This window comes from Odocoileus virginianus, chromosome 15, assembly GCF_023699985.2.
Source record: "Odocoileus virginianus isolate 20LAN1187 ecotype Illinois chromosome 15, Ovbor_1.2, whole genome shotgun sequence".
Lineage (NCBI taxonomy): Eukaryota > Metazoa > Chordata > Mammalia > Artiodactyla > Cervidae > Odocoileus > Odocoileus virginianus.
The window spans coordinates 57,357,338-57,382,372 of record NC_069688.1 but is presented as its reverse complement, the minus strand read 5'-3'; the positions used below and the strand labels follow the sequence as shown (position 1 = coordinate 57,382,372).

Here is a 25,035-nt window from a genome sequence, read left to right as displayed (position 1 = left end):
ATCCAGACATCTGCTCAGACCTTGTGCCTTTAGCCTTCATTTAAGATTTGTGAGCCTTTAGACAGTAATGAGAAACTGAGTTCAATCATATCATATGACAGTGATAAAACTTGTCAGGCAAAGAAATTTTAAAGTATTAATTTCTCTACCAATCTGCTTTAGGCAGGAGGTAGTATTAATTCAACAAACTTCTGAATTTCTAAACTTTCTGTGAACAATCAAGTTGATTTATCGTTTTCCTTTAAAACAAAAAACAAAAATCTTTCTGGTACTTATCTTCATGGCTAGAGATACACCTTTAACAAAATGTACATGATGGTGTTTTCTAAACTTCATATCCTCTCTTCACAATATTCAAACATTCAAGAAAAACCACAGGAAAGTGCATTCATACTTCAAAGCTTTAAGCTTCAGTCTCCAATACTGGTCTTAAATCCATCATTAGAATTAGATAATTCTTTTAACTTTCTCTAATGATGAGTTTGAGTAAACTCTGGGAGTTGGTGATGGACAGGGAGGCCTGGCATGCTGTGATTCATGGGGTGGCAAAGAGTCAGACACGACTGAGTGACTGAACTGAAGTGAAGGATACAGAAGACTTGAGGATCTCGGAAAGAGGGCAGACAAATAAAAGATAAGCTGTGGAGAGATTCTAGAGTAGTCCAAAGGCAGTAAAAAGAAAGCCATTTAAAGGAAATCAAATGTCAGGAGAATGGAGTGAACAGCATACTACAAGAAATAGGAAATGAGGGCAAAGAAGAGTAGAACCACAGCGGCCTTGGTAAACACTCAGTTAGCACCGGAATCGCCAGGCAGCAGCTACCCACCTAGCTATATGTAGAAAAGCAATTTTACTTCAGTGATGAGGTCATCAATTCTGGTTGCATTAACTTGCTCTTTGGTGAAAAATGTATGCAGAACAAATCATATTTTGAAAGTAGAGACAACTGCTTAAAAAAATAGTTTTCTAATTTTCTTAAGACTTGTGTATTTGGAATTCTTCCTGGAAATCAAGTGAGTTATAATAGTAATGCAAATAATCAAAATCCATTATTTCAAGAAAAAGTATATTATTTCAAGGCAAAGTACATTATTTCAAAAGTTCTTCAGGGTAATTAGCTGATTTTTACTTAAAAAGTAGAGATAATATCATGGACTCAGTGTGTGCTGTTATAAAACTGTTCAAGAGGCTACTCATTTAAAATAGTCTTTACTTAATATCTGAGGGAAGTCCCCCAAATTCAATTAATAATAGATTAATCATATTATCTTACTAATTTCTCACACTGACTTAATACTATAGATATATTTCAAAAGTGAGAATTAGAATGAATTTAACAAACACAAGTCATAGAAGTGACATTCTTCTATGTACAATCACCAAATACAATTAAAATGCTACAAATGAATGTATGAATAATGGTGCCATTATTTCCAAGACAGGGGTATGACTAAGGTGATATTTTGAACTAAAGATATCTTCTATAACATTATTCTGAAGGTCTCATTTGAAATCAGACAGCAACTTAAGAATTGAGAGAATCAGGCTAAAAGAAACACATACAAAATTACCATAGGATATGGAGCTCTTCATGTATGTAAAGATATAAGCACAGCTGTATCTCTATTTGTACACACACACACATACCCACACATCCCGCTACATACTTTTCAGAGGCATGAAATAAATTTATCAGCCAACAACGCCCATCCTTTAATTACACACACCAATACATTTGACTCCAAAGCCTAAGAGAAAACCCCAGAAAGCCCTTAATGTAGATGATCGTGTTCTGTGATTACAAACTACCTGCCTTATTTATAGCCACAGCCCAGCACACAAGAGAGATGGAACTTAAAGACTTCAGGAATCTATTAGCAAAAGACACCAGTGAAACAACTGCTGGATGCTAAAACTTGCATGTTGTATGACGCTTGACGGGTTCTCTCTGATGCTGTGATAGGTTTCTTTGAAAGGCAATCTAGGGTTCAGGGTCCCTAAAGAACAGGACTGTTTTAACAGAGTTCCAACAAAGAAATGAACTACTTGTAGTCTTTGAAAAATACAACCTATAAAAGCTGAAAACCAAAGCAGTCTCTTTTTACCAAAAATATGAATTCATTAAGCATCATTAAAAGTAATGTGATTTGTGTATGCTTAAGAAGAAATTTTTAAAACCAAGTTTACTCTTTTGATTATGTAACAGGAAAACTAAACCTGCCTTCTCAGAGAATGATACACGCCGGCACCACTAGAATGCTTGACTATATCTGACTATATGGTAATGGTCCTGCGTGCAGTGTGCTGAATAAGTAACTCACATAGGTCTGAAGCACCATCCATTTCCGAAATTTTTCTTTTACAATGGACAGCAGATAATATTAATCCTGTCACTTCAGGGGACTGAAGTGAGTGGCCTGCTGGTGCACCACTAGCTGCCTCCTTGCCTATCTCTTCCACTAGCTCAAAAATGCCTCAAAGGAAGGAATTAAGAAACTTTTTCCTTTATTGCAGTACCCAGCATGATGCCTGGCGCACAGTAAGCCAGGCACAAAAAGTAAGCACTGACTTGATGAATTTCTTCAACAGAGCTAGGTAAAATGGATATTTTAAAGTTTCATTTAATTTAAGGTTCTCAAGGTTTGCCTAGATTGAATGATTACAAATATCCTCTTTATATTACTAATTTTGGTTCACAACACAGAAGTGAAAAATAAGATGTTTATACTAGTTTTATTTGGACCAATGTTGATTCAAATTAAACTTAAACCTATTTTCATTGCTTGCCTTAACATAACCTAACAAATAACACTTTTATTTTTAAAATATACTGCAGAATGTCTGTTGGGTTAATTAAATAACTTGGAATCCTCCTGTATTTAATAGTTATGGCAATAGACATTCATCGTTCAGGGATTAGCAAGAATCCACAAACCTAAATGCAAAGGAAATTTTATTGACTAAGAATCATTTTACTAAAAAAAAGATAATGTGATCAACAGTCAGATAATATACTCCAAGTTTTAAATTTTTGATAATCAGCCATGGTTGATAATGAGGCCAAAGTCACGAGCTTAATCTGCACATATGTAATTAGTTTTGTTTTTACAACAGACTGTCCCCTAACCTAAGCTAGGTAACAGGTGTGGGACTAAACACTTAAGAAAATGAGATGAGAAAATAAAGGATCAACACAAATCCAACTTAATTAAGTTGACTCTGACTGTATATACAAGTAATGGCCAGCAATGTAAATGACAGTAGCTTAGTATTAATTTAGGAAAAAGTTCACAGGTCACTCAAAAATTATTTTAGCTTCAAATTTTCTTTCTAAATACTTAGTATTACTATTTATAACCCAAACAATTCTCAAATATCAGTACTAACGACAGCTACATGTTAGCATTCGCCTTCTAAAGCATGGCTATATTAATAGTCCTGTAAGTTACTAGAATTAATAAAATCATGAATAAGCCATCATTAAGGTCATGGAAGAGCTATATCTTTATCACTAATTTTCAAGTGTCGGTGGGCAAATGACAAAGCCCTTAGGTATCCTCCTGGACTGGTTTTGAGATAAAGTGCTCTCAAACACTGAGGTGCAGTACAAAGCCCGAGAGAGAGTGCTAGAGACTCCAAGCCCACTACCAGATTTTGCAGGTTGGAGACAGGGTCCAAAGAGCTGTATTATGAAGGAGCACATATTTTAGTGATGCATGTGAAATCCTGGTCCGGCTTGGACGTTTGCTCGTCAGCCCAACACATTAACCTACAAAAGGGGTTGAGCTTTTTGTGACTGACCCTTTCTATACCACTCTGCCTAACAGACAAGACGTATTTGAGGACATAGAGTATTTATTTTTCTACAGTTCTCTGTAGCGCCTTTATTTTTGCCGAGACAAATTAAGAGCAGTATTAATAGCATGAGACGCATCTGCTCAGTATGTCCGTCTGAAGAAAAGATACCTAACGCCACCGGTTCTGGGTTGACGGGACTCTGCTGCCTGGAGTGGCTGCTGCCGCCGCCGCCCTTTTTAAGGTCCTCCGCGTCGCTGTACCGCCGGATCCAGTAATTCAGCTCCTCCCGGTCTGCCTCCTGACATCGCCTCAGTACTGTGAGAGACCGCCTTGTTTTTTCTACCATGTCCATTATACAGTTTAACAGCTGGGGGAGAGACGGGCAGGGGCAGAAAGGAAATACGGATCAATCACCACAACTCAGAGACTCTGGTGGGGAGTGAAACGAACTATTCTCGGACAATGAAGAATAATAGCATTTATTTTATTCTGAGGGCCTCTAATATTTTCAAAGGTTAGACTGGAATCAGAGACCCGATAGATGAGTAGGTGCAATAGTAATGAGAATAAAATGTGGGAGGCGTGACAGGGAGATTTTAGCTGAAGTTAACCCATACTTCCAAATACTAATCCCATCACTGGATAAACCAAATGACTCTCTCCAAGTAAAACAGTAGCTCATTCATCGATACGGCTCCAGGAACTCCTTTCAATGATCCAAACATTTCTCTTATATAAGTGGTTTTGATATTGATTTAGAAATCAAATCCTATATTCTACTTTAAACATTCTCGCGTATTATTTTTTCAAGGATGGCAGAGAACACCTTCAGAACCCCCACAGTTTTATTTTATCATGTCACCTCACTCCAGTTGTTTTCAAAACATCTTTTAACCTAAATGATTACGGACGTCTTACATGGTCAAGATGTTTCCATTCTTCTGCCCATTCTCTGTCTGTTAGTCTGTGATCAATCATTTCTTCTTGACGTGTGCCATGCAACCCTACAAATATAAAGAAGGCTGAATCACCCGAAAACATTTAAGAACGCAATCCACATGTGCAGAGGCACTTAGCAAAGACTATGTGTGCAACCTAAGTAATGTGAAAACACATTCGATTTTTGAATGGAGACATGAATCATACTCAGATACAGAATTAACTAATAGGTCCCTCATAGAATGATGATACCTTAGAACCAGAAGAAATTTTAGAGGTCATCTGGTCAGAACCACTTCTTTTACACATGAGGACCTGGAGAGTAAAATGACACCAAGCCCTGAGCCAGTTATCCATATAATATTCCCTAAGTGAAAATATAAATATATCCTGAATCTTAATAAATAAACCACAAGTAGACATTGAGTTCAAAGTGTGGCTTTCCTGCATTAAAAATGAAGACAGCATAACCTGTTTTACATGGATCGGGATATGCTTTTCTAAAACAAGCATGGTTAAACTATTCCACATTTGAGCATAGTAAAAGTGAACACAATCTTATTAAATACATTTTCATGCTAAAATTGGGCTTCCCTAAATGGCTCAGCTGATAAAGAATCCACCTACAATGCAGGACACCTGGGTTCGATCCCTGGGTTGGGAAGATCCCCTGGGGAAGGGAATGGCTACCCACTCTAGTATTCTGGCCTGGAGAAGTCCATGGACTGTATAGTCCATGGGGTTGCAAAGAGTCAGACACGACTGAGTGACGTTCACTTCAGTTTCATGTTAAAATTAGGCCATAACACAAAAGCAAAATATACTCACTCAACTTGCCAAAAATTAAAAAATAAAGAAAAATCAGTATACTAGATATCATTTTGGACAGATATCATAAATCTAAGCCAAGAAACTAAAAATCCTAATTTGCAGTGCACAGCACAAATATTAATGCTCTTCAGCATCAGTGAAGATGCTACAGTGAAAAGGTAATAAGAAAAGACCAAGTGAGAACAATATTGAACACAAGAAATTAGCCAGGATGCTTATCGAAATAGAAAATGTGTCTTGCTAAACGGACAGTATGATCAGAGATACCCAGAAACGTGTGGCTCTTATGACAAATTCAGAATGTGTAAAACACGTATCTTCTACTATAAAGGAAAGTCACTGAGCTATGGCAACATTTCCCATTTTGAAGAATTAAAGCTTTGTTTTGGTTGCCATTTCTTACATTGTTACTCTGAAGAGCAAATTAAGTTTGGCATGGGTTAGGCTTCTAGATACCTAGGCTCTTTTTCTGAGGGAGTTATGCAGGAATTAAAAAAAATTTTTAAAAGTTATGGCACCACCGACTCAATGCATATGAGTTTGTGGAAACGCCAAGAGACGGTAAAGGACAGGGAAGACCGGCGTGCTGCAGTCCATGGGGTTGCAGACAGTCGGACGCAACTGAGCAACTGAACAACAAAAGTTACGAGATACTGCATTCCACTTTTTGTGAAATCTGAGTGGTTAGAAACTCCCTTTTAGCTGATTCAGTGAAATCAAGATAATGAGTCACATGACTTTTTTTCAGCCAACCATGAAATATGATTTAATTTATAGCTGACGGAAGTAGACACATAAATGACAGCTTTCTCAGACTAAATACACCATTCCTCTCCAGTTAAGACTATACTCTGAAATACACTTTTAACGCCAAAATTGTCAATGCCATCTATTGGTAAAAAAGTAAAATTGCAAATAAGTTTAATAATCTGCATAATAGAAAAGACATTGAAAAAGAGTAATATTTAGTTATTTCTCTGTTGTGACAATTTCAAGTTGAAATGTTTGCAAATATGTAATTTTTGTTGACTCATTTGTTGCTTGTGTTTTAGGGGAAAAGCACTACCAATGAAATGAAGCATCATAGAAAACAACTGGAGAGTGATAATAATATAAATGTGTGGTTTTGTGATGGAGGCATCTTACTACATTTGCCTACGTAAGGGTCAAGAACTTCAGAGGTCTTAAAAGTTTCAAAAATTCAACAGATTATATCAATAGTGATGTGGGCTCTAACACCTGGAATAATATTAATGAACAACAGGATGTTTTAGGCTAATGGATAATGGCCAATTATGGAACAGTGCTAAGCATCATCTCATTAACAACAACAGAAAAATAATACATACATTAGAAACATGTTTGAGCCCAAGTAAAAATATATACTTGGTGAAAAAATATAGGTCTAATTTTTTTTTGTTTGTTTTTTGCTGTTTTTGAACTCTTTGTTGTATAGAGCCAAATCTTTAAAAAGAAAAAAAAAAAAACTCAAATTTTTCCATTTATTAATTTCTCTATTTTGGATACTTAAAATATTTATCACTACACAATTTTTATTTATAGCCATAATACCAGAGAGATGTTCTAGGCGAAAACAGTTCAAACTCATCAAACCGTTTCATTTGACACTAATGTTGAGTCTTACCCAACTTCTAACGGAGACTCTAAGCTTATTTATAAACTAATGCTGCTTGTAAAGCTATTTTACTAAAATATTCAAGCAGGTACATGTCTGTACATATAATAAACATTTATAAATCATACCAGACAAAGTATACATTTATGACAATTTTTAAATTTAAATTCATGTACTTTTTACTTGGAGGACAACTGCTGTATAATATTGTGTTGGTTTCTGCATATATTAACATGAGTCAGCCACAGGTATATATATGTCCCCTCCTCTCGAACCTCGCTCCCCCTCCAACCCCATCCCACCCTTCTACATTGTCACAGAGCCCTGGATTTAAGCCCAGGGCTTAATTTCTCATATACCAAATTTCCACTGGCTATCTAATTTTACATATGGTAATATACATGTTCCAATGCTGCTCTCTCAATTCATTGCACCTTCTCTTTCCTCATGTCCACAAGTCTGTCCTCTGTGTCTGAGTACGACAATTTTTATATTCTCAAAATAACAGCCTGATGTAACATCATAATTTGTTACTTGTACATCAAGACTTTATATAATTAAAAGGTAAGGAACATGGTCTCATGGAAAAAAATCACATAAAACCAGTGGGTACAGGTATAATTCATAAAGGGATATTTTATATTACTAGATGAAAACATAATCATTGCACATAAGCATAATTACTTTCTTGCTGATTACTTTATAGTGTACTGGAACTAATATTTCATGAAATAGAATTTACTGCCTCAGAAATAGGCCATTTCCTACCACCTACAAAATAGGGTATCTTGAATTGATCTTAGAATGACCTGGTGACTCCACCTCTACTTGAAAATGAGCAATCATGGTTTGAGAGCATTTGTCATCAACAAATGGCAAAGCTTTGTTTGAAAGGAAGTTATCACATTTGATTTCAGGGTCAAAATATCAACCCAGATGGAGAAAAAACATAACCATTTTGAGAGCTCTTCGAAATGGTACCTTGGAGAACATCAGACGGACTGACTGTTAAAGAAGCATACATCATATGCTGAGCCATTTGTCTGATACACTTCATAAATGCAGAAATGACTACTGTGGGGAAGTGAAGCTGCTACTTCACTATCTCACATTCTGGGCCCCCATCGCCCCTGCCCTCAACCGGGCTCACGCTTTCTGCTTTCGAAACATTTGGAGGGCTGGGTTTTCTAAGGCAAAAACACCCTGGGCCCGGAAGGCCCTGTGTCCTACTAAGACAGTTGGAAGTCTAGCATAAAGCTCTGCTCACCACGCTCCCTCTGCCTGTGGCTGTAAAAACCTCTGCCCTCCTCCGCAGGCGGGCAGCCGGCCAGGCTTCCCGAGTCCTGGGACCCCTCAGCTCCAGGCCCTGCTTTTCCAGTTGGACTCCGCCCTGTGCTGCTTCCAGGATCTTACCCACCAGACCATCTGGGCTAGGCAAGTTTTTCAGCAACCAGCTAAGAAGAAAAGCAGGCCTGGCAGGGACACAGGGGACGGAAAAAGATGAGAAAGATGGCTGAGTGCTGCCCTCCACGTATCACTAGCTTGACTTGCCAAAAATAAACAAGTAAAGAAGTCCCAGGCACAAGGGCGGTGTTGCGATGCGATCACCTCCAACGCTGATTGTGCATCAAAGCTTACCTACTTGTCTTCCTTCTCATTTTTCATGGCAAGCACCGGCTCTTTAGAAGACCATGTCTCCTAAATGCTTCACTTTCAAGTTTTATGCAAAAAAAGAATGAACACTGGCAAACAGAACACATATTTACCCAAACTCATTCCTTCGTTGGTATTCTGATCTTTGACCAAATTGTCAACACTAAATTGACTCACTAGCACTTTCATGTGGGAAAAAAAAAGTACTAAATCATTCCTCAAAGAACATCTGCTGCCTTAGTCACAGACATAATACCATATCATCTTTTTCAAATAAAGACTATCACAGAGACTGAACTTTGAGATTATCTGAAAATAAAAGATAACGACTAAAGAAACTGATTTGGTAAAAAATACTTGTGGCAGGCCAACTACATATGAAACCTCTCACACTAAAAAAAAAAAAAAAAATACACTAAACACTTAATTTGTGTTTGTTAATATAGCTGACCTGTCTGGGGTCAGCAGATACACAGCCTTCGGAAAAAAAAACAAAAAAACAAAAATAACCGGCTGTCACAAAGACCGTAAGTAAGAGAAAACACAGCTGTTGAAAGAGATATTAATACCGACGAAGTTTTCTTATAAAGGAGACATTAGATTAAGAAGACGTATTTTTACCCCATCACAGATTTCAAGCCTGAAGTTTAGCTGAGCAGCAAGGACGCAAGTCTTGAAGCGTACCATCCCGTAAGAATCGAAGAGGTCCTCAGTCTTACCCATAGGCCTGTTTCTGTCCCTGAGGTCCCTGTGGCTGGGGTGTCGATAGGAGTCCCTGTAGTGATGGGCAATGGCCATATCATCCAAACGGTAATGCTGCGGTGGAGGGGTGGGGTGAGGCAGGCCGTTCGGCTGGTAGGATAAGCCGTTATTTGGACTGTACCGCTGGCCTGGGCTAATAGTGCATGGTCGCTTGCTTGGATGTTCTGAGTGCAAAGGCTCTCTGTCAAAGCCATTTTCTTTGGTTCTGAGGGAGGAAGAAAAAGAGGTTTTTGGTTTTTTTTTTCTTCTCATAATGGACTCAGAAAGCATCATAGTTCAGACACTTGGAACCTGTAAAATAAACAGAATATTCTTTTTGCTGACCAGAAATTTTCTAAACTTGCCTAGACCTGTGAGGATTCACTGAAACCCACGCGGAGGCCTAAATGATCCCACGGCTGCACACAGGAGAAAAGGTTCCACTTTTCATCAAATCAGTAAACATCTTTCAGTTGAGGCATGAATGGTTTGGTCACAAACCATGGATAACATTTTCATTCAAAGGTGAATCCTTATTTCTAACAAGTTACCCTTGGATCAACTGTATCTGGTGATTCACCAAGGTACAAGAGCATCACTCTTTAGTTCTTTGGGTACATCTATTGCGCTGATCCAACCTGGCATCTGACTTCCACGTCAGAGGACATCTATGCGCTGCGTTGTTCAAAACAGTGGCCACACGTGATGAATTAACATTAAATCCAGTTTACAACTCAATTTTCGGGCATCAACAACCACACTGCATGTGTTTAGTTGCTGCCTACAGCTAGTGACTATTGTACTGTGCAACACAGATATAGATCATTTCCATGATCTCAGAAAATTCTATTCAAAAGCACCGATCAAACTGAATTAACTGAATTAATGCAAATAAAACAATGTAATGTCTCGGACTGACATTCCCCTGGGCTATCAAGATAATCAGCAGTCACACAGAGTTTGCTGGGATTAGAAGAAAGGGTGAAGCTCTTTCTCTTAAAGTTGAGGAAACATATGTGCAGATGCAGCAGGGACCTGTCTGAGGCTATCATCAGATCTTAGACCAGGGCACGCACACCCCGTCTGCATTTCATCATGTGATACACAAGACTCTGGACGTGTCTTTCAGAAGGACACAGTCTGTAAATGAGACCTGATAACTGCTCTTACATTCTCAAACACAAAGTAGGGTTAAAGAAATATCTTCTGGCTGACTGTGTCTCTAGGAGATTAACTCAATATATTCAGTAAGACAGAAACATGTCACATGCAGTTTGGCCGGAGGCACAGCTCCCAAACTAATTTCTACCTAGTAGTTGGCTCTCCTCGCAAGACCATCCCCTCTATCCTTAATCAGAGGCAACATCTCTTTTTCCTGAGAAATTTCCTCGTAAGAATTCGACCGAGTCACAGCAGCTGTGGATTTCTGCAAGCCTTTATTTAACCTCTGGACTGCCAGGGAATTTCCATCTTCACCCCTTTTTTGATTGTAGGTGGGTTAGACTTAAAGACTTTAAGAGACTTTTCCCACTTTCCTAGTGCCCAGGGATGGTCTTTGATAAAACTGGAGGGATCTGAGTGGAAAGTGACTTGACAACAGAGATCATCACGGGCAAGTGGCATCTACGATCAATCGTCCTTTACGTCCCTTTAGGGTAGCGCCCCAGTGACAATTTACACACACCAGATTAAGAATGAGGAAGGAGTTACAGAGAGAAGGTGCAGGCACACTAAGAACTGAGGGAAACTGCGGACGTCAATGGGAAATGAATACAGGTCCGACACGTGCTGGAGAAAGATGTTCTGCAACCAGGAGACTGTCTAACGTTAAAAATGCCGGCAGGGCACGGTTCTCAAGGGAGTAGCAAAGAGAAGTCTCAACGCTGCTCCTGTCAAAGTGTCGACCCTCAAATACTCTGACTCCATACCCACTGATCATTGACCAGACTGAAGGGTCTCAAACATTATCTAAACGTATTGCTTAAAATAATTCTTAAAAGTGAACAGAAGCAGCCTAGATTTATCTTCTAAGAGGATAATTTATGTGATTCTCATCTGTATTTCCATATCCTACACATTTCTGAATGATATATTTCAACAATCAATGCATAAATATTGCCAGCATAAATGAGTTAGAAAATACTGAAGACTATTAGTAGCTATGAACACAATGTCAACACAGCACCTACCTTACTGGCAGTGTGGTGTAGTGGAAAGAGCACTGGACTGGGAATCAAGAGACCTGAGATTTAGTCCTGGCTCTTCCACGACTAGCTGTGTGACCTTGGGCAAGCCACTTAACCTCTCTGGACCCCAGTTTGCTCATCTGTAAAATGAAAGGGTTGGACTAGATCAGTGGTTTTCAAACTGTGTCACCTGAAATGCATAGGGATTCTGCTGGCAATAAAGAGCTTTTACCCCAACAATCAAGATTTAAAGGACCAGAGGAACCCACTTATCATTTTAATCCATTTGAACAGTTTCATTTTTGAAGGAAAAAGTCAGCTGCTGAAATCAAGTTTGAAAACCACTGGACTAGGATGATTTCTGAGGTCCTTTCTAGTTTGAAAACTCTGCAGTTCAATTATTCTATATTTCTAAACGCTATTTGCACAGCACAGGAAATACAGCCAATATTGTATAATAACTATATAAGTGGAGTATAGACTTTAAAAATTATAAATCACTATGTTGTATACCTGAAATTTTATTATATAAGTTTTCACATCAACTATAGCTCTATTTCAATAAATGAATAATTTTTTTAAATGTCATGGTTATGTAGATTGAAACACATGAAGTTGATGGTATGCTAGGCAAATTATATCTAAGTCAACCATGTGAACTAACAGAGAATGTCTTTGTGCTTTGCTTTGAACAGTTTATTATTTACAGCTGATTTTGTATGCAGAAGTAGAAAATATCCTCTAAATATCTTTTACCAGCCTAAATATATAAACATAAATACATTTCTAAATACTCACTTGTGTCAAACCAATTCAGCTCACTGGTTTAGTGTCTCCTTGTTCAAAGGTAATAAGAACCTAGAACATTGGAAGAAGTCGTGCTAGTTTCAAAGTAGTTAGATATGGTATTTAACTTTGCCAACACATCAGCCCTCTGATCAGTGCTATTACTTCAGTGAGCCCGTACTGAAGCTTTTTTCCCCTCCTAAAACAAGGACAGTAAGGTCCTAAGAAGCAGAGCTAGCTCCTAGGTCTGTCCTATCATTTCTATCATATCCCTGCAGGGACAGTCACTATTCTGGGTCTCATAACTCTTGTAACAATTCAAACAATAAAGCTCATCACTTCACAAAGGTAGGGTATATTTTAGCAGGAAAGCATTCAAACATTAAAACAGCCTATAGAAATAAAGGTGTGAAAAGCCTCCCTGATACTTCCTCCAATCACTCACGGCTTTATAAAAGCCAACCCTACTCAAAGGATGTTATGTCCACAAAGCTAACCACAACAACTTAATTGCTGTTTGTTTGTCTGCTTCTTAGAAATGCTTACAACTACCGAAACGCCATTGCATGGGTGCAAATTATAAATCTGCATGTTTATTTGTTACCTTCTCAAAATGTATAAGGCAAAACTAACAAATATCCATTGTCACACACCAACAAACATACTTTCAAAATGACTCAAATTCTATTAGGAAGTCTGTCACATCTCATGGGTTCCTAGAAGGCACTTTTTTTGGTTTGCTTTTTGTATTCTGTCTCCTTTTCAGAAGGAAGTTTTCTGAATATAACCCACTTCAACATTTAGATCCCAATCACTTCTCTCAGGGTCTGAGGTTGTCAAAGGACTCTTCAGGACTCAGCTGTGTGACCTTGAGATAACTTGGAAAAGTTAACTTTCTGGATTGAGTTTCTTGCCCAGTAAAATGAAACTAATGGGCAATAAAACAAGCTTAAAACAAAACAAAACAAAACTTAAGAGACAACTTAATTGACACCTTATCCCACTTGAGGCTGTTTTTTCTCAGCTCCTCAATATAGAGGCTGTAAACTGATTTATTTGAGAATGAAAAGCTTTTTTAAAAACTTTCCTTTATATAAAATATTTTAAATGTCATAATTGGCTAGTATGCACTGGTAATCCCTTAGCAACATGGAAATGAGGAAGAATGAAGAAAAAAAATGTTATTAAGACCATGGTGATAATCAGAATAAGAGGACCAAGCAATCTCCTGCACAACAGGAACACAAGTTTTTTTCCAAGATCAAATGTTTTTTAAACGGGGAAAACAGCACTATAAAGATTATTCTAGGGAAAGGCAAATTGGTACAGTGTAATAAAGCTAGGAATGGCAAGGAAAAAACTTAAAAATATACAAATAAACACCTGCCTTAGATGCTGACTTCTCCCCTTGACCACAGGAATTTCAAACAGCACATGTCTAAGCCGACCTTGTCTTTCTCTGGCACTTCCAACACCAGTCAATTATGCCACCTTCTACTTAGCCACCAAAACAGAAACTTGAAGTCACTCTGTAACTCTGGAGAGTTATACTCTCTAACCTTCTGCTCCAAATCAAGTCCTGCTGCTAAGTCTCTTCTCTGTCACAGGTCCTTCTGCCCCACCTAAGACACCTGATCTTAGCTCCAACACACCTCTGTCTCTGCAGGCATCTCAGTCAGAGCCAGGGCTCCGATACTGCCTGAGTCTTAAACAAACAAACCAAAAAAAAAAAAAAAAAAAAACCACTTTTACTTTTGTATTTTAGAAAGAAGTCTATGCCTAAATTTCAGGAGTTGACAGTTCTGTTGAAGAAAAGCTCAAAAACATAAATGACTTCCTCTTAAACAAATGTCCCTTTCCTTTTCTAATAAATGCAGTCTGTTAAGGTTTCCACAGAAGGACTAGACATTCGAATTAAAGGGCAGGGGGAGAAGAGTCATTTATGGCATCGTATTTTCAAAACACAACTCAGTAAACAGTCTCTTCAGCAAATAGGTGAGCTCAGATAAGAATTTTACATAACCACCTTCTAGCGGTGTTGAATAATGCATCTGAAGCAAAATACATTACAGATTCCCCTGCTACCTTAAAAAGAAAATCAAACCTGATTCTTCGGGACAACCTGTGGGGATTTGTGTTTGCAGAAATATCACCCTGCAGGAACTGGGATGTTTAGATGGTGAAAAACAGCACCGAGTGATCCAGGACCATCACTACTGAACCACGTAGAAAGAAGTGCCTTCCATCTCTCTACTGCTAAACCACCACCCAGGAGAGTACTTCCTGAGAGGACGGCTGACACCTTCTGGAGTAAATAAGATAGATGCAGGTGGATGCTGGCCAGTCTGGACAAAAGCACCATAACCGGAACTTTAAGGATTACAACATACAGCTTCCCAGAGCTTTCCCTCCGGAAGGAGAAGGTGGAAAGCTCTGGACCCAAGTCCCTGGAGCTCTCCATCTGCCGAGGAGTGGCTGTCCCCTCGTCTTTGCTAATATCTGGCCACTGGTGACGTGGTCAGCTGCTACTGCTCCTGCTATCTGGGACTATGCTTTCTTATTCTAATCTGTAATCTGTATATCCCAAATGGAGCCCTCTAGTTTTTTTTTGTTAGTGAATCAATCACAGCACTTTGTTCCTGAGCTACTTTCATGGATGTGGGTATTTCAGAGATGCATCTTTTTAAAATGATAGAAAGTAAAAAAGACTCTTGGGGGAGAGACCATTTGCTGTACTGATAAAAATGACTGTGTCCAGTTTAATTTTGATTCTTTGTTGAACCAGTGTTTTGCTGTTGTTTTGTGTTCGTGGTGTTTTCCTTTGTTTAGTTTTATAGCCGGCAGATGTGACATGCATTATCTGGAGCTTAACTGGACATACCTAAGTAAGCAAGGCATGATTCCCAACATCGATATGGTTTAGTGGTAGACTTAAATTCCTTTTGAAAGTGTGCTAGCAAGAAACTTTTTAGCATGTGTGAGCATGCTAAGTTACTTCAGTCGTGTCTGACTCTTTGCAACTCTATGGACTATAGACCCCCAGGCTCTTCTCTCCATGGGATTCTCCAGGCAGGAATACTAGAGTGGGTTGCCATTCCCTTCTCCAGGGGATCTTTCTGACCCAGGGATGGAACCTGGGTCTCCTGTTTTGCAGGTGGATTCTTTACCATCTGAACCACCAAGGAAGCCCATCTTCTACCATAAACACAGTTTAATTAGAGATACAAGACTTCAATACTGTTACAAAGGACCTGAATTCAGTAGGTATCATAAAAAGAGCAGAAAAGTGGTATGCAAGATCAGAGGCAGACAGCCACTCCAGAATGTACATTTGAAAGAGCAGGGGCTACGGAGCTGCTTTCAAATTCTGGCTTTGCTATTTGCAGGCCCTATGAACTCATGAGGCTTAATCTCTACATGTGTCACAAGACTGGTGAGTATTTCAGAGCTACTGAGAGGACGGTATGAGAGAATCTACATAAAGAGTCTAACACATACTTGGCATTCAACAACTTAACCAAACACTTGCTTTTCAAGCTGAGGCGTTCAGAGGCTACGGCATTACAAACATAGTTATAGGAGCATGGGGAATTAAAGTCAGAGAACCTAGGAGCTAGAATCCCATCCATGCCTCTTACAAGCCATGTGAGCTCAGATATATTATCCAGCCAGCCTGAACCTATACAAAGTCAACACTGAGGCTAGAACAGGGAGACCAAAATGTTCTCGACAGCCATGTAATCTTCCTCATCATGTAAACACTGTTTCACTAGAAGCCTCCACAATTGATGTGATTATTATATTTAAAAAAGTCATTTCTACAGGAATGACTCTTCTTGAAACTGATGAATGCACAAAAAAATGCAACACAAAACAAGAATGTGTGATATAAATTCCTCATATGTGTGATATAAATTCCTAATATTTTTCATAGAAAACTGAACATGGTAGATAATAAATATTTAATTCTTATCTGCAGAGTCAACTCAACAAAAATATTGAAATCTCATTCATTTTACGGTAAAGGAAAAATGGACCTAATAGGTTTAGCTGGTATGTACCTTGCTGAAAAATCTCATATATTCAACCAACGTGGTTTCAAAATGACTGCCTTATGATCCTCAAACATTCAGTGTTTTCTAATTTACTCAGTAAGGCAGGAAACCTGGCTGACTGTGATCCTCTATCCTTACAAAGATTTATAAAATCTCAGTACCTTCAACTGTTGCATTTGCCCACATGAGCAATTATAGAGAAGAAATAAATGAGGGAAAGCAAGGAGGAAAAAAGATACAATTCTTAGTTGAGCTTTCCTTATTCACATTCTGCACATTAAAACATATTTTGTGCAACTGGAAGTTTTCAGGTATGTATTGATAAATATGTTGGTTTCTCCATTAAGAAGCCCTGCAACTTTAAGCAAGTTCTTTGAGTCCTAGTTTCCTCAAGATAAAAGACTGGTCTGGTAAATCCATAAGATCTCTCCCAAAAATTATATACTTCTAAAGCTCAAGAAAATCTTTTAAAAAAATAATGTTTAATAATTGGGGGTGGAGGACATATACATTAATGCAACCATGTGGCCTTGAAAATAAAAATCAAAATAAAAATCAAAAATCAAAAACCAAGAGTAACTTAAAGCATAATTACATTAAAATGATAATAAAAAATACAGAGATAGATCGATGAAGGGGATTAAGATTTAACGATTTAACGTCAGTCACTTGAAAGCGGGAATAAGGTAGTGGAGACAGTGTTATCCATATAAAATCAACGATCACTTGATTTGATTTCTTAAGCCAGAAAGTTTCTGCATCAGAAAATCACCTAACAGGAGAGAGCACAACATTAAAGACAATAAGTTGCAACAGAGAAGCTGTGAGAAAAAGACATCAAATGATAATTTGACACACAAAAATGTATCTTTTTAAATGCAGTGATTTTTATCCATTCTGTAATCTCAAAAAAAAAATGCAGCCTTTGTCTAACTGCTCTTCCCCTCCTCATCCTATTTGAAACTGTGTTCTCAAGACCATCACGGTATGCAGTTTTAAACAGGGTTCTTAACTTTCAGTCTCTGTTTGAAACTGGTCACTTCACTTAACCAGCTCCAAAACTGGCCCGCATGCCCTCCCTTGGGCATCCCCGGTGGTTCAGTGGTAAGGAACCTGCCTTCCAGCGCAGGACACGTGGGCTTGATCCCCAGGTTGAGAAGATGTCCTGTGACACGGCAACCTGATCCAGTATTCTTGGGACATCCCATGGACCGAGGAGCCTGGCGGGCTACAGTCCATGGGATGACAAAAGAGTCAGACTTAATTCAGTGACTAAACAACAACAACAACATTCCCTTCCTCAGCTTTTCCCATCACTGAATGGCGAGATAAACAAACCTTTACATGAGAACGAAGAGTGAAAATCAGAACTTTCTATTAGCTTTCCCTGATAATTTAGGGGGGAAAAAATAGCATGATTTTTAAATGAATTGTCTTCTTTCTCATTTGGGTTCTAAGTTATTCTACCACAGACCTACAAATCTAGTAGAGCTGTTCAGGGACTCACCCTAGAAGTATTTTTAAGAAGCAGAATAAATTTTACTGTTCTGTACAGAAAAAAAAAAAAAAAAGATTTCAGAGACTTCCCCGGAGTATTCATTTCTCTGTAAATAACAGGAATGCTTAAAAAAAGAAAAAATACAACCAGTGACAATCATATTTAAGGATGAGAAGTTACATTTGCCAAAATCCATCCCTGAAATACGTGAGGACGGTTCAGTAGATTAAATCAGCAATCGTCACAGAATTTAAACCCCCCAAAGTTGTAAACAAAATATATAGAGTGCTCTTTTGTTCATGACATGTCATGAACAAATTACCAAAATGTGTTTTCTCCTCAGGTGTCAGTTTTTCCCTCTTTTAGTGACTGATGGTTCCCAGTGTTATTACAGAAACAGATTGATCTTTTTAATGAGCCAGTTTAATAGACTCCAAAATCTCACCGTGGCTGCTCATCCATGTCAGACCATATGCACCAACAAAACATTCAGTAAAACAAAAAACAGCTCTGTCAGACAGCTCCATACTCTATAAAATTTCATACAGTAGGTCTGGATATACAGATAAATAACTGGAGAAGAGAAAAATGCATATGCAAACAGGATGCAGAAAATATATGCAAAGAAACACTGTAGAGGCCCATATTTTCTTGGCTCTGATGAAATTCCCACAAGATACAAATGTGTTTACACAACATATTCTCGTTACCCTTCCTCCGAACTCTAAGGAAATCCATTTGCCATCTTTCCATTATAACACTCACTTCAAGGTTCCACTTGAAAAAGAATGCTCCAGCCAAAGAGCAACTGTGTGAATTCTGACTCCAGCAACTGTCTATGAATAACCAGAGGGGAACAAGACTAAAGGCTCTTTTAAGAAAGTTCTATCTGACTGAACACAAACACGCATGCGTACACCGTTACAGATCGTCACAACAAAAATGCTGATTTTCTGTGGAATTCATACGAAGTTTCCATGTCGACGTTAGCACGTTGCCAGGCTTACCTCAATATGGTTCAAGAGAGGTCTAAAGTTACAGGATATTCACATATAAAGCACTGGGATAGAAACAGTGGAGAGAGGGCTGAAAATATAGAGAAGTGGATAAAACAAGCTTTTATTCTGCCTGTTACGATTACTGAACATTTAAAGTTTCTAGAATAGATTGTGTTCATGTCTAATTTTGGCTGTAGGATTATCTTTACATGTATCACAGTCATCTAAACCTTTCCCTGTTATCCCTTCCTCCACCCAAATAAATGTCCTCCTTCCCAACTTTCCATCTAGTCTCTCCCTAACTTTCTTTACCGCACTGTCTTGGAAAAATGGAGCCGAAGCATCTCAATACCAGCACACAGGACTGGTTCCTTTCAGGGTAAGAGGTTAGGATCAGACAGGAATTCACATCTATCCTTGGGCTGGCTCCTGGTTTTCAGCATCGCGGGGACATGTCACTCAGACACCTGGATTAAGCACTGCCTTTAAAGCTATAAGTACCAAATGCTTAAATACGACTAGGAAAATACAGCTTGCAAAAACAAGAAAGTAGCACTGTTGGCAGGTCATAGAAGGAGGTTGGGTCTACAGGATGTCAGAAGTAAACTAACATTTAACCCTTTGCTTTAGGATTTTAAACTATTAAAGAGGTCCCATGTCACGAGGAGAAAAATTCCAGAGATTGGAGCATAAAAACTGCTTAACAGAGGATTATGTAATAACTATATGTAAACTGGCTGGCTTTTAATAACATTCTGATTTGCAAAGCAGCTAATACATTTAAGGGTAGCTAAGTCGGTCACAGATAGAAGGATCGTAAGCTCCTATGAATCTGCGCCAGAGTGTTAACCCTTCAAAGGCTGGTCTCCTCTTGCCTAATAAAATGCAGAAAGAGTGAATGGATAAACAGAGGAAGGAAACAAAGCATATGACAAATACGTTTCTGAATACAGTTTCATTTTAAGATTCTCCATATTTTACAAATGCAAGATACTAATAAGACTTCATATTTTTGCATTAGAAAATATTTATAAATGAAGCTGAGGTATTCAGGAAACTTATTTTAATAAGGTACATTGGAAGTTTCGTGTGTATGCCTTATTCAACAAGTAATTTGTAAGGTTTCATGGAGAAGGGGCTTTATTTTACATTTCTTAGAATTCTCAGTTATGACAGCAGAGAACCTGGAGGAATGAATACTGACTGGTAGATAAAATTTATCAGAAAAAAACGCCACCTATTAGTTCTATTACTGAACTCTTATATTCACTCAGTTCAACTAGCTTCACTGAAGTTTTTTCTTAGTTCATAGAAAATCCAAATTAAACAGCTACTGTACTGTGTTTAGGCCAGACTTCAAAATGATCATGTTCTGAGAAAACTTGGAATAATAAATTATTGGAATAATAAAATATGTGCTTTGGATGAATCATATAGTAAATGAGAAGTTTAATATAGGCATACCTTGGAGACACTGTATGTTCCATATCAAATCACCATGATAAAGCAAATAAAGCCAGTCACACAATTTTTTTTTTCCTTTTCCAGTGCTCATAAAAGTTCTGTTTACACTATACTATAGTCTCTTAAGTGTACAGTAGCACTATGTATAAAAAAAGTATATACCTTACTTAAAAAACAATTTATTTCTTAAAAACACCAAAACAATTACAATGGTTAACATTAAAGATGACTGACCACAGATAACCGTAACAAATATAATAATGAAAAAGTTTGAAATATTGTGAGAATTACCAAAATGTAGCAAAGAGACACCAAATAAGCAAATGCTCTTAGAAAAATGGTGACAAGAGACTAGTTCCATGCAGGGTTGCCACAAACCTTCAGTTTAAGAGGGAAGGAAAGAAGGGAGAGAAGGGAGAAGGAAGGGAGAGAGGGAGGGGGGAAGGCTGGAAGGAAGGAAGGAAAGCAGTATCTGTGAAGCACAGTAAAGCGCAATAAAATGTGGCATGCCTGTACTGACTGTGTGTCTAATAAACATCAGTGGCACTTGGCGCATGCGAGGATCATTCATCTTTACCTTTTCCTTTAATATTTCAAGCAACAGTGTGATCATTTGTGATGCACAGAAAAATCAAGTCACTAGATTGCACATCTGCAACTGTCATAGTGCTGTAGGTCAAACGTTAAAAAAAAAAAATTACAAGTAAGAAAGCTTAACCTGCACAGGCCAGAGACTCATCATTCTGCAACACCCCAGGCCAGAGCAAGATTCCCTATGGCCCCTCCAGGCTATTATTTTGCAAGAGGTGTCAGTCAGTCATTGAAATAGACATGACACAGCCTCAGGCCGCCGGTCTCACCTGTCTGGAGTTCGCCTCTTCCCGTTTTCGTTCACATCGAGAAGCAGCTCTGAGGAGTCAACAGGTGAGGTGGTGCTGGCATCCAGAAGCAGCTGTTCGTGCTGGGCGAGGTACTGGGCAGGGTTCTGTTTGGCCAACCTCGCGCAGTGGAGGAGCTCGCGCTGCAGGAGCGGCAAGTTGGCCTGCAAGGGCAGAACAGGAATGAGAGCTGCCCAGAGGCTCCTTCCAGCCAGGGGACCTAGTCCACTTGGCGCACACTGGCGGACCGGACCACACTACTCAGCTGAACGCGTGCAGCTCCCAGATTTCCAGCACTGGCTACAGCCTAGCTTCCCTCTGGGCCTGGGGTGGATAAGATGCCTGAGGCAGGTCCCACCCCTCCTATCTTCAGGCCCATTCGGAACACTGGGAGTGGCTCCCATTTAGCATTCCTTCCTAAGCTTAGCAGGGTGGGAGGTGGGAGGGAGCTTCAAGAGGGAGGGGACGTACATACATGGCTGATTCATGTTGATGTATGGCAGAAACCACACAATATTGTAAAGCAATTACCACTCAACAAAAATGTAAACTAACAAAAGAAAGATCATAAAAAAAGCAAAAACAAAAGCTCCCTTCATATTCAAACACTGTAACCTCTACAGGCGATCAGATTCCAGCTCCACCTACGAGCAACTTTTGTTTCCCACTAGGAAGATAGATGGTCAATACTGATTTCAGATTGATTATATTCTTTGCAGCCAAAGATGGAGAAGCTCTATACAGTCAGCAAAAACAAGACCAGACGCTGTTGTGACTCAGATGATGATCTTCTTACTGCAAACTTCAGATTTAACTTGAAGAAAGTAGGGAAAACCACTAGACCATTCAGGTATGACCTAAATCAAAGCCCTTACAATTATACAGTGGAAGTGACAAATAGATTCACAATATTAGATCTGATAGACAGAGTGCCTGAAGAACTATGGATGGAGGTTCAGGACACTGTACAGGAGTCAGTGATCAAAACCATCCCCAAGAAAAAGAAATCCAAAAAGTCAAAATGTTTGTCTGAGGAGGCCTTATAAATAGGTGAGAAAAAAAAAGAGAAGTGAAAGGCAAAAGAGAAAAGGGAAGATATATCTGTCTGAAAGCAGAGTTCCAAAGAATAGCAAGGAGAGATAAAAGCCGTTTTAAGTTATAAGTGCAAAGAAATAGACGCAAACAATAGAATGGGAAAGACTAGAGCTCTCTTCAAGAAAACTGGAGATACCAAGGGAACATTTCACGTAAAGTAGGGCACAATAAAGGACAGAAACGACATGGACCTAAGAGAAGCAGAAGATATTAAGAAGAGGTGGCAAGAATACACAGAAGAGCTATGTAAAAAAGATCTTAATAACCCAGATAACCACAACGGTGTGATCACTCACCTAGAGCCAGACACCCTAGAGTGCGAAGTCAAGTGGGCCTTAGGAAGCATCACTACGAACATAGCCAGAGAAGGTGATGGAATTCCAACTGAGCTCTTTCAAATCCTAAAAGATGATGCTATTAAAGTGCTGCACTCAATATGCCAGCAAATTTGGAAAATTCAGCAGTGGTCACAAGACTGGAAAAGGCCAGTTATATAACTTTTTAAACTTATATGCAGAGTACATTATGCAAAATGTCAGGCTGGATGAAGCACAAGCTGGAATCAAGACTGCTGGGAGAAATATCAATAATCTCAGATATGCAGATGACATTATCCTTATGGCACAAAGTAAAGAGGAACTAAAGAGCCTCTTGATAAGAGTGGAAGAGAAGAGTGGAAAAACAGGCTTAAAACTCAACATTCAAAAAACAAAGGTCATGGCAGCTAGTCCCATCACTTCATGGCAAATAGACGGGGAAACAATGGAAACAGTGACAGACTTTATCTTCTTAGGCTCCAAAGTCACTGCATATGGTGACGGCAGCCATGAAACTGAAAGACACTTGATCCTTGGAAGAAAAGCTATGACAAACCTAGACAGTGTATAAAAAAGCAGAGACATTACTTTGCTAATGCTATGATTTTTCCAGTAGTCATGTATGGATGTGAGAGTTGGACCATAAAGAAAGCTGAGCACCGAAAAATTGATGCTTTTGAACTGTGGTGTTGGAGAAGACTCCTGAAAGTCCCTTGAACTGCAAGGAGATTCAACCAGTCCATCCTAAAGAAAATCTGTCTCGAATATTCATTGGAAGGACTGATGCTGAGGCTGAAACTCCAATACTTTGGCCACCTGATGTGAAGAAGTGACTCATTGGAAACGATCCTGATGCTGGGAAAGATTGAAGGCGGGAGGAGAAGGGGACAACAAAGGATGAGATGGTTGGATGGCATCAGCAACTCGATGGACACGAATCTGAGCAAGTTCCAGGAGTTGGTGATGGACAAGGAAGACTGGTGTGCTGCAGTCCATGCGGCTGCAAAGAGTCAGACACAAGTGAACTGAGGAAGACAGAGAATACATGAAATATATACATAGTTCTATTAACCTTAAAATAGGCTCCCTGATACATTCAGTTTTGGATCTAGCTACTTACCCAAGTGAAAAAGGCTAATCTATGAAATATCTTTGATCAACTACTAATTTCAAATGAAAAAGAGGGAGATGAACAAAGAAATTGTTTTTAATAATTATTAGAATCATGCATTTCAGTATTGGTCTGAGTCTGCTCAGATATTCTGCTTAAAATTCATGCACAAAGCATCATATACTACTAGTTTACAAAGGTAATCTGCTTTCTTTGTATCAGATTTATTCCAAGGAATGTATATATTTAAGAGAAGAAATCCTGGGTACCTATCACTCTGAATCCTCACCAAGCCCAGCACTTGGAAAAAGACTGAGGACACACTTGCTGACAGATGATTCTGGCAATCTCAAATGGAGTAAGAGGAAAGGAGACGATTTCACACACAGAAAAGCATTAAAACAAAAACCTGAGAATCTGACTCTGAAAACTAAACTTACTCTGACATTATAAATCCAGAGTGCTGTTGCTTTTCCTTCTATGTGTCTTTTAATTTTTTACTTTTTTTTTGGAAGCGAGGGGAATAGAATGTATAATATGGAAGTATGAATAGCACTCATTCGCAATAACACAATTCTTCAAATTCAAAGGAAGAATCAATGACATAACTAACTTTGCAACTCAGGGTTTGGGACTTCCATGGTGGCTCACCGGTAAAGAATTTGCCCGCAATGTGGGAGACCTGGGTTCAGTTCCTGGGTTGGCAATATCCCCTGGAGAAGGAAATGGCAACCCACTCTAGTATTCTTGCCTGGGAAATTTCATGGAAGAGGAGCCTGGTGGGCTACAGTCCATGTGGTCACAAGAGTCAGACACAACTTAGCAACTAAACCACCACCACCATGGGTTTTATCTGTGGAAGCTAAGTGCCATGTATACTAATTAAGCCACTGGGTAGAAATGCCTTTCTGAACAGAGGAGGTCCCAGTTGCGTCAATCTTTGGGCAAAGTGTCTTAAAAAGAGAGGGAAAAAAAAAAAGCCAAGCCCCCTGGGGCGTCAGGCATAGGCACTAGGGCAGGGCTTTCTGAGGGTATTAATCCAGGAGTC

At 38.9% G+C, this 25,035-nt stretch overlaps 1 protein-coding gene across 9 annotated transcripts in view; it reads right to left on the bottom strand.

Moving 5' to 3' along the window:
- Window positions 1-25,035, bottom strand: part of RUNX1T1 (RUNX1 partner transcriptional co-repressor 1) — a 149,641-nt gene that overhangs the window by 27,513 nt on the left and 97,093 nt on the right. For all 9 annotated transcript variants that reach the window (XM_070477413.1, XM_070477415.1, XM_070477411.1 and 6 more), the window contains 4 exons: window positions 21,447-21,628; window positions 9,578-9,825; window positions 4,718-4,803; window positions 3,968-4,166 (listed from right to left, as the gene is read on the bottom strand). In XM_070477413.1, coding sequence (XP_070333514.1) covers window positions 3,968-4,166; window positions 4,718-4,803; window positions 9,578-9,825; window positions 21,447-21,628 — 715 coding nt within the window. The remainder of the gene's footprint in view (window positions 1-3,967; window positions 4,167-4,717; window positions 4,804-9,577; window positions 9,826-21,446; window positions 21,629-25,035) is intronic.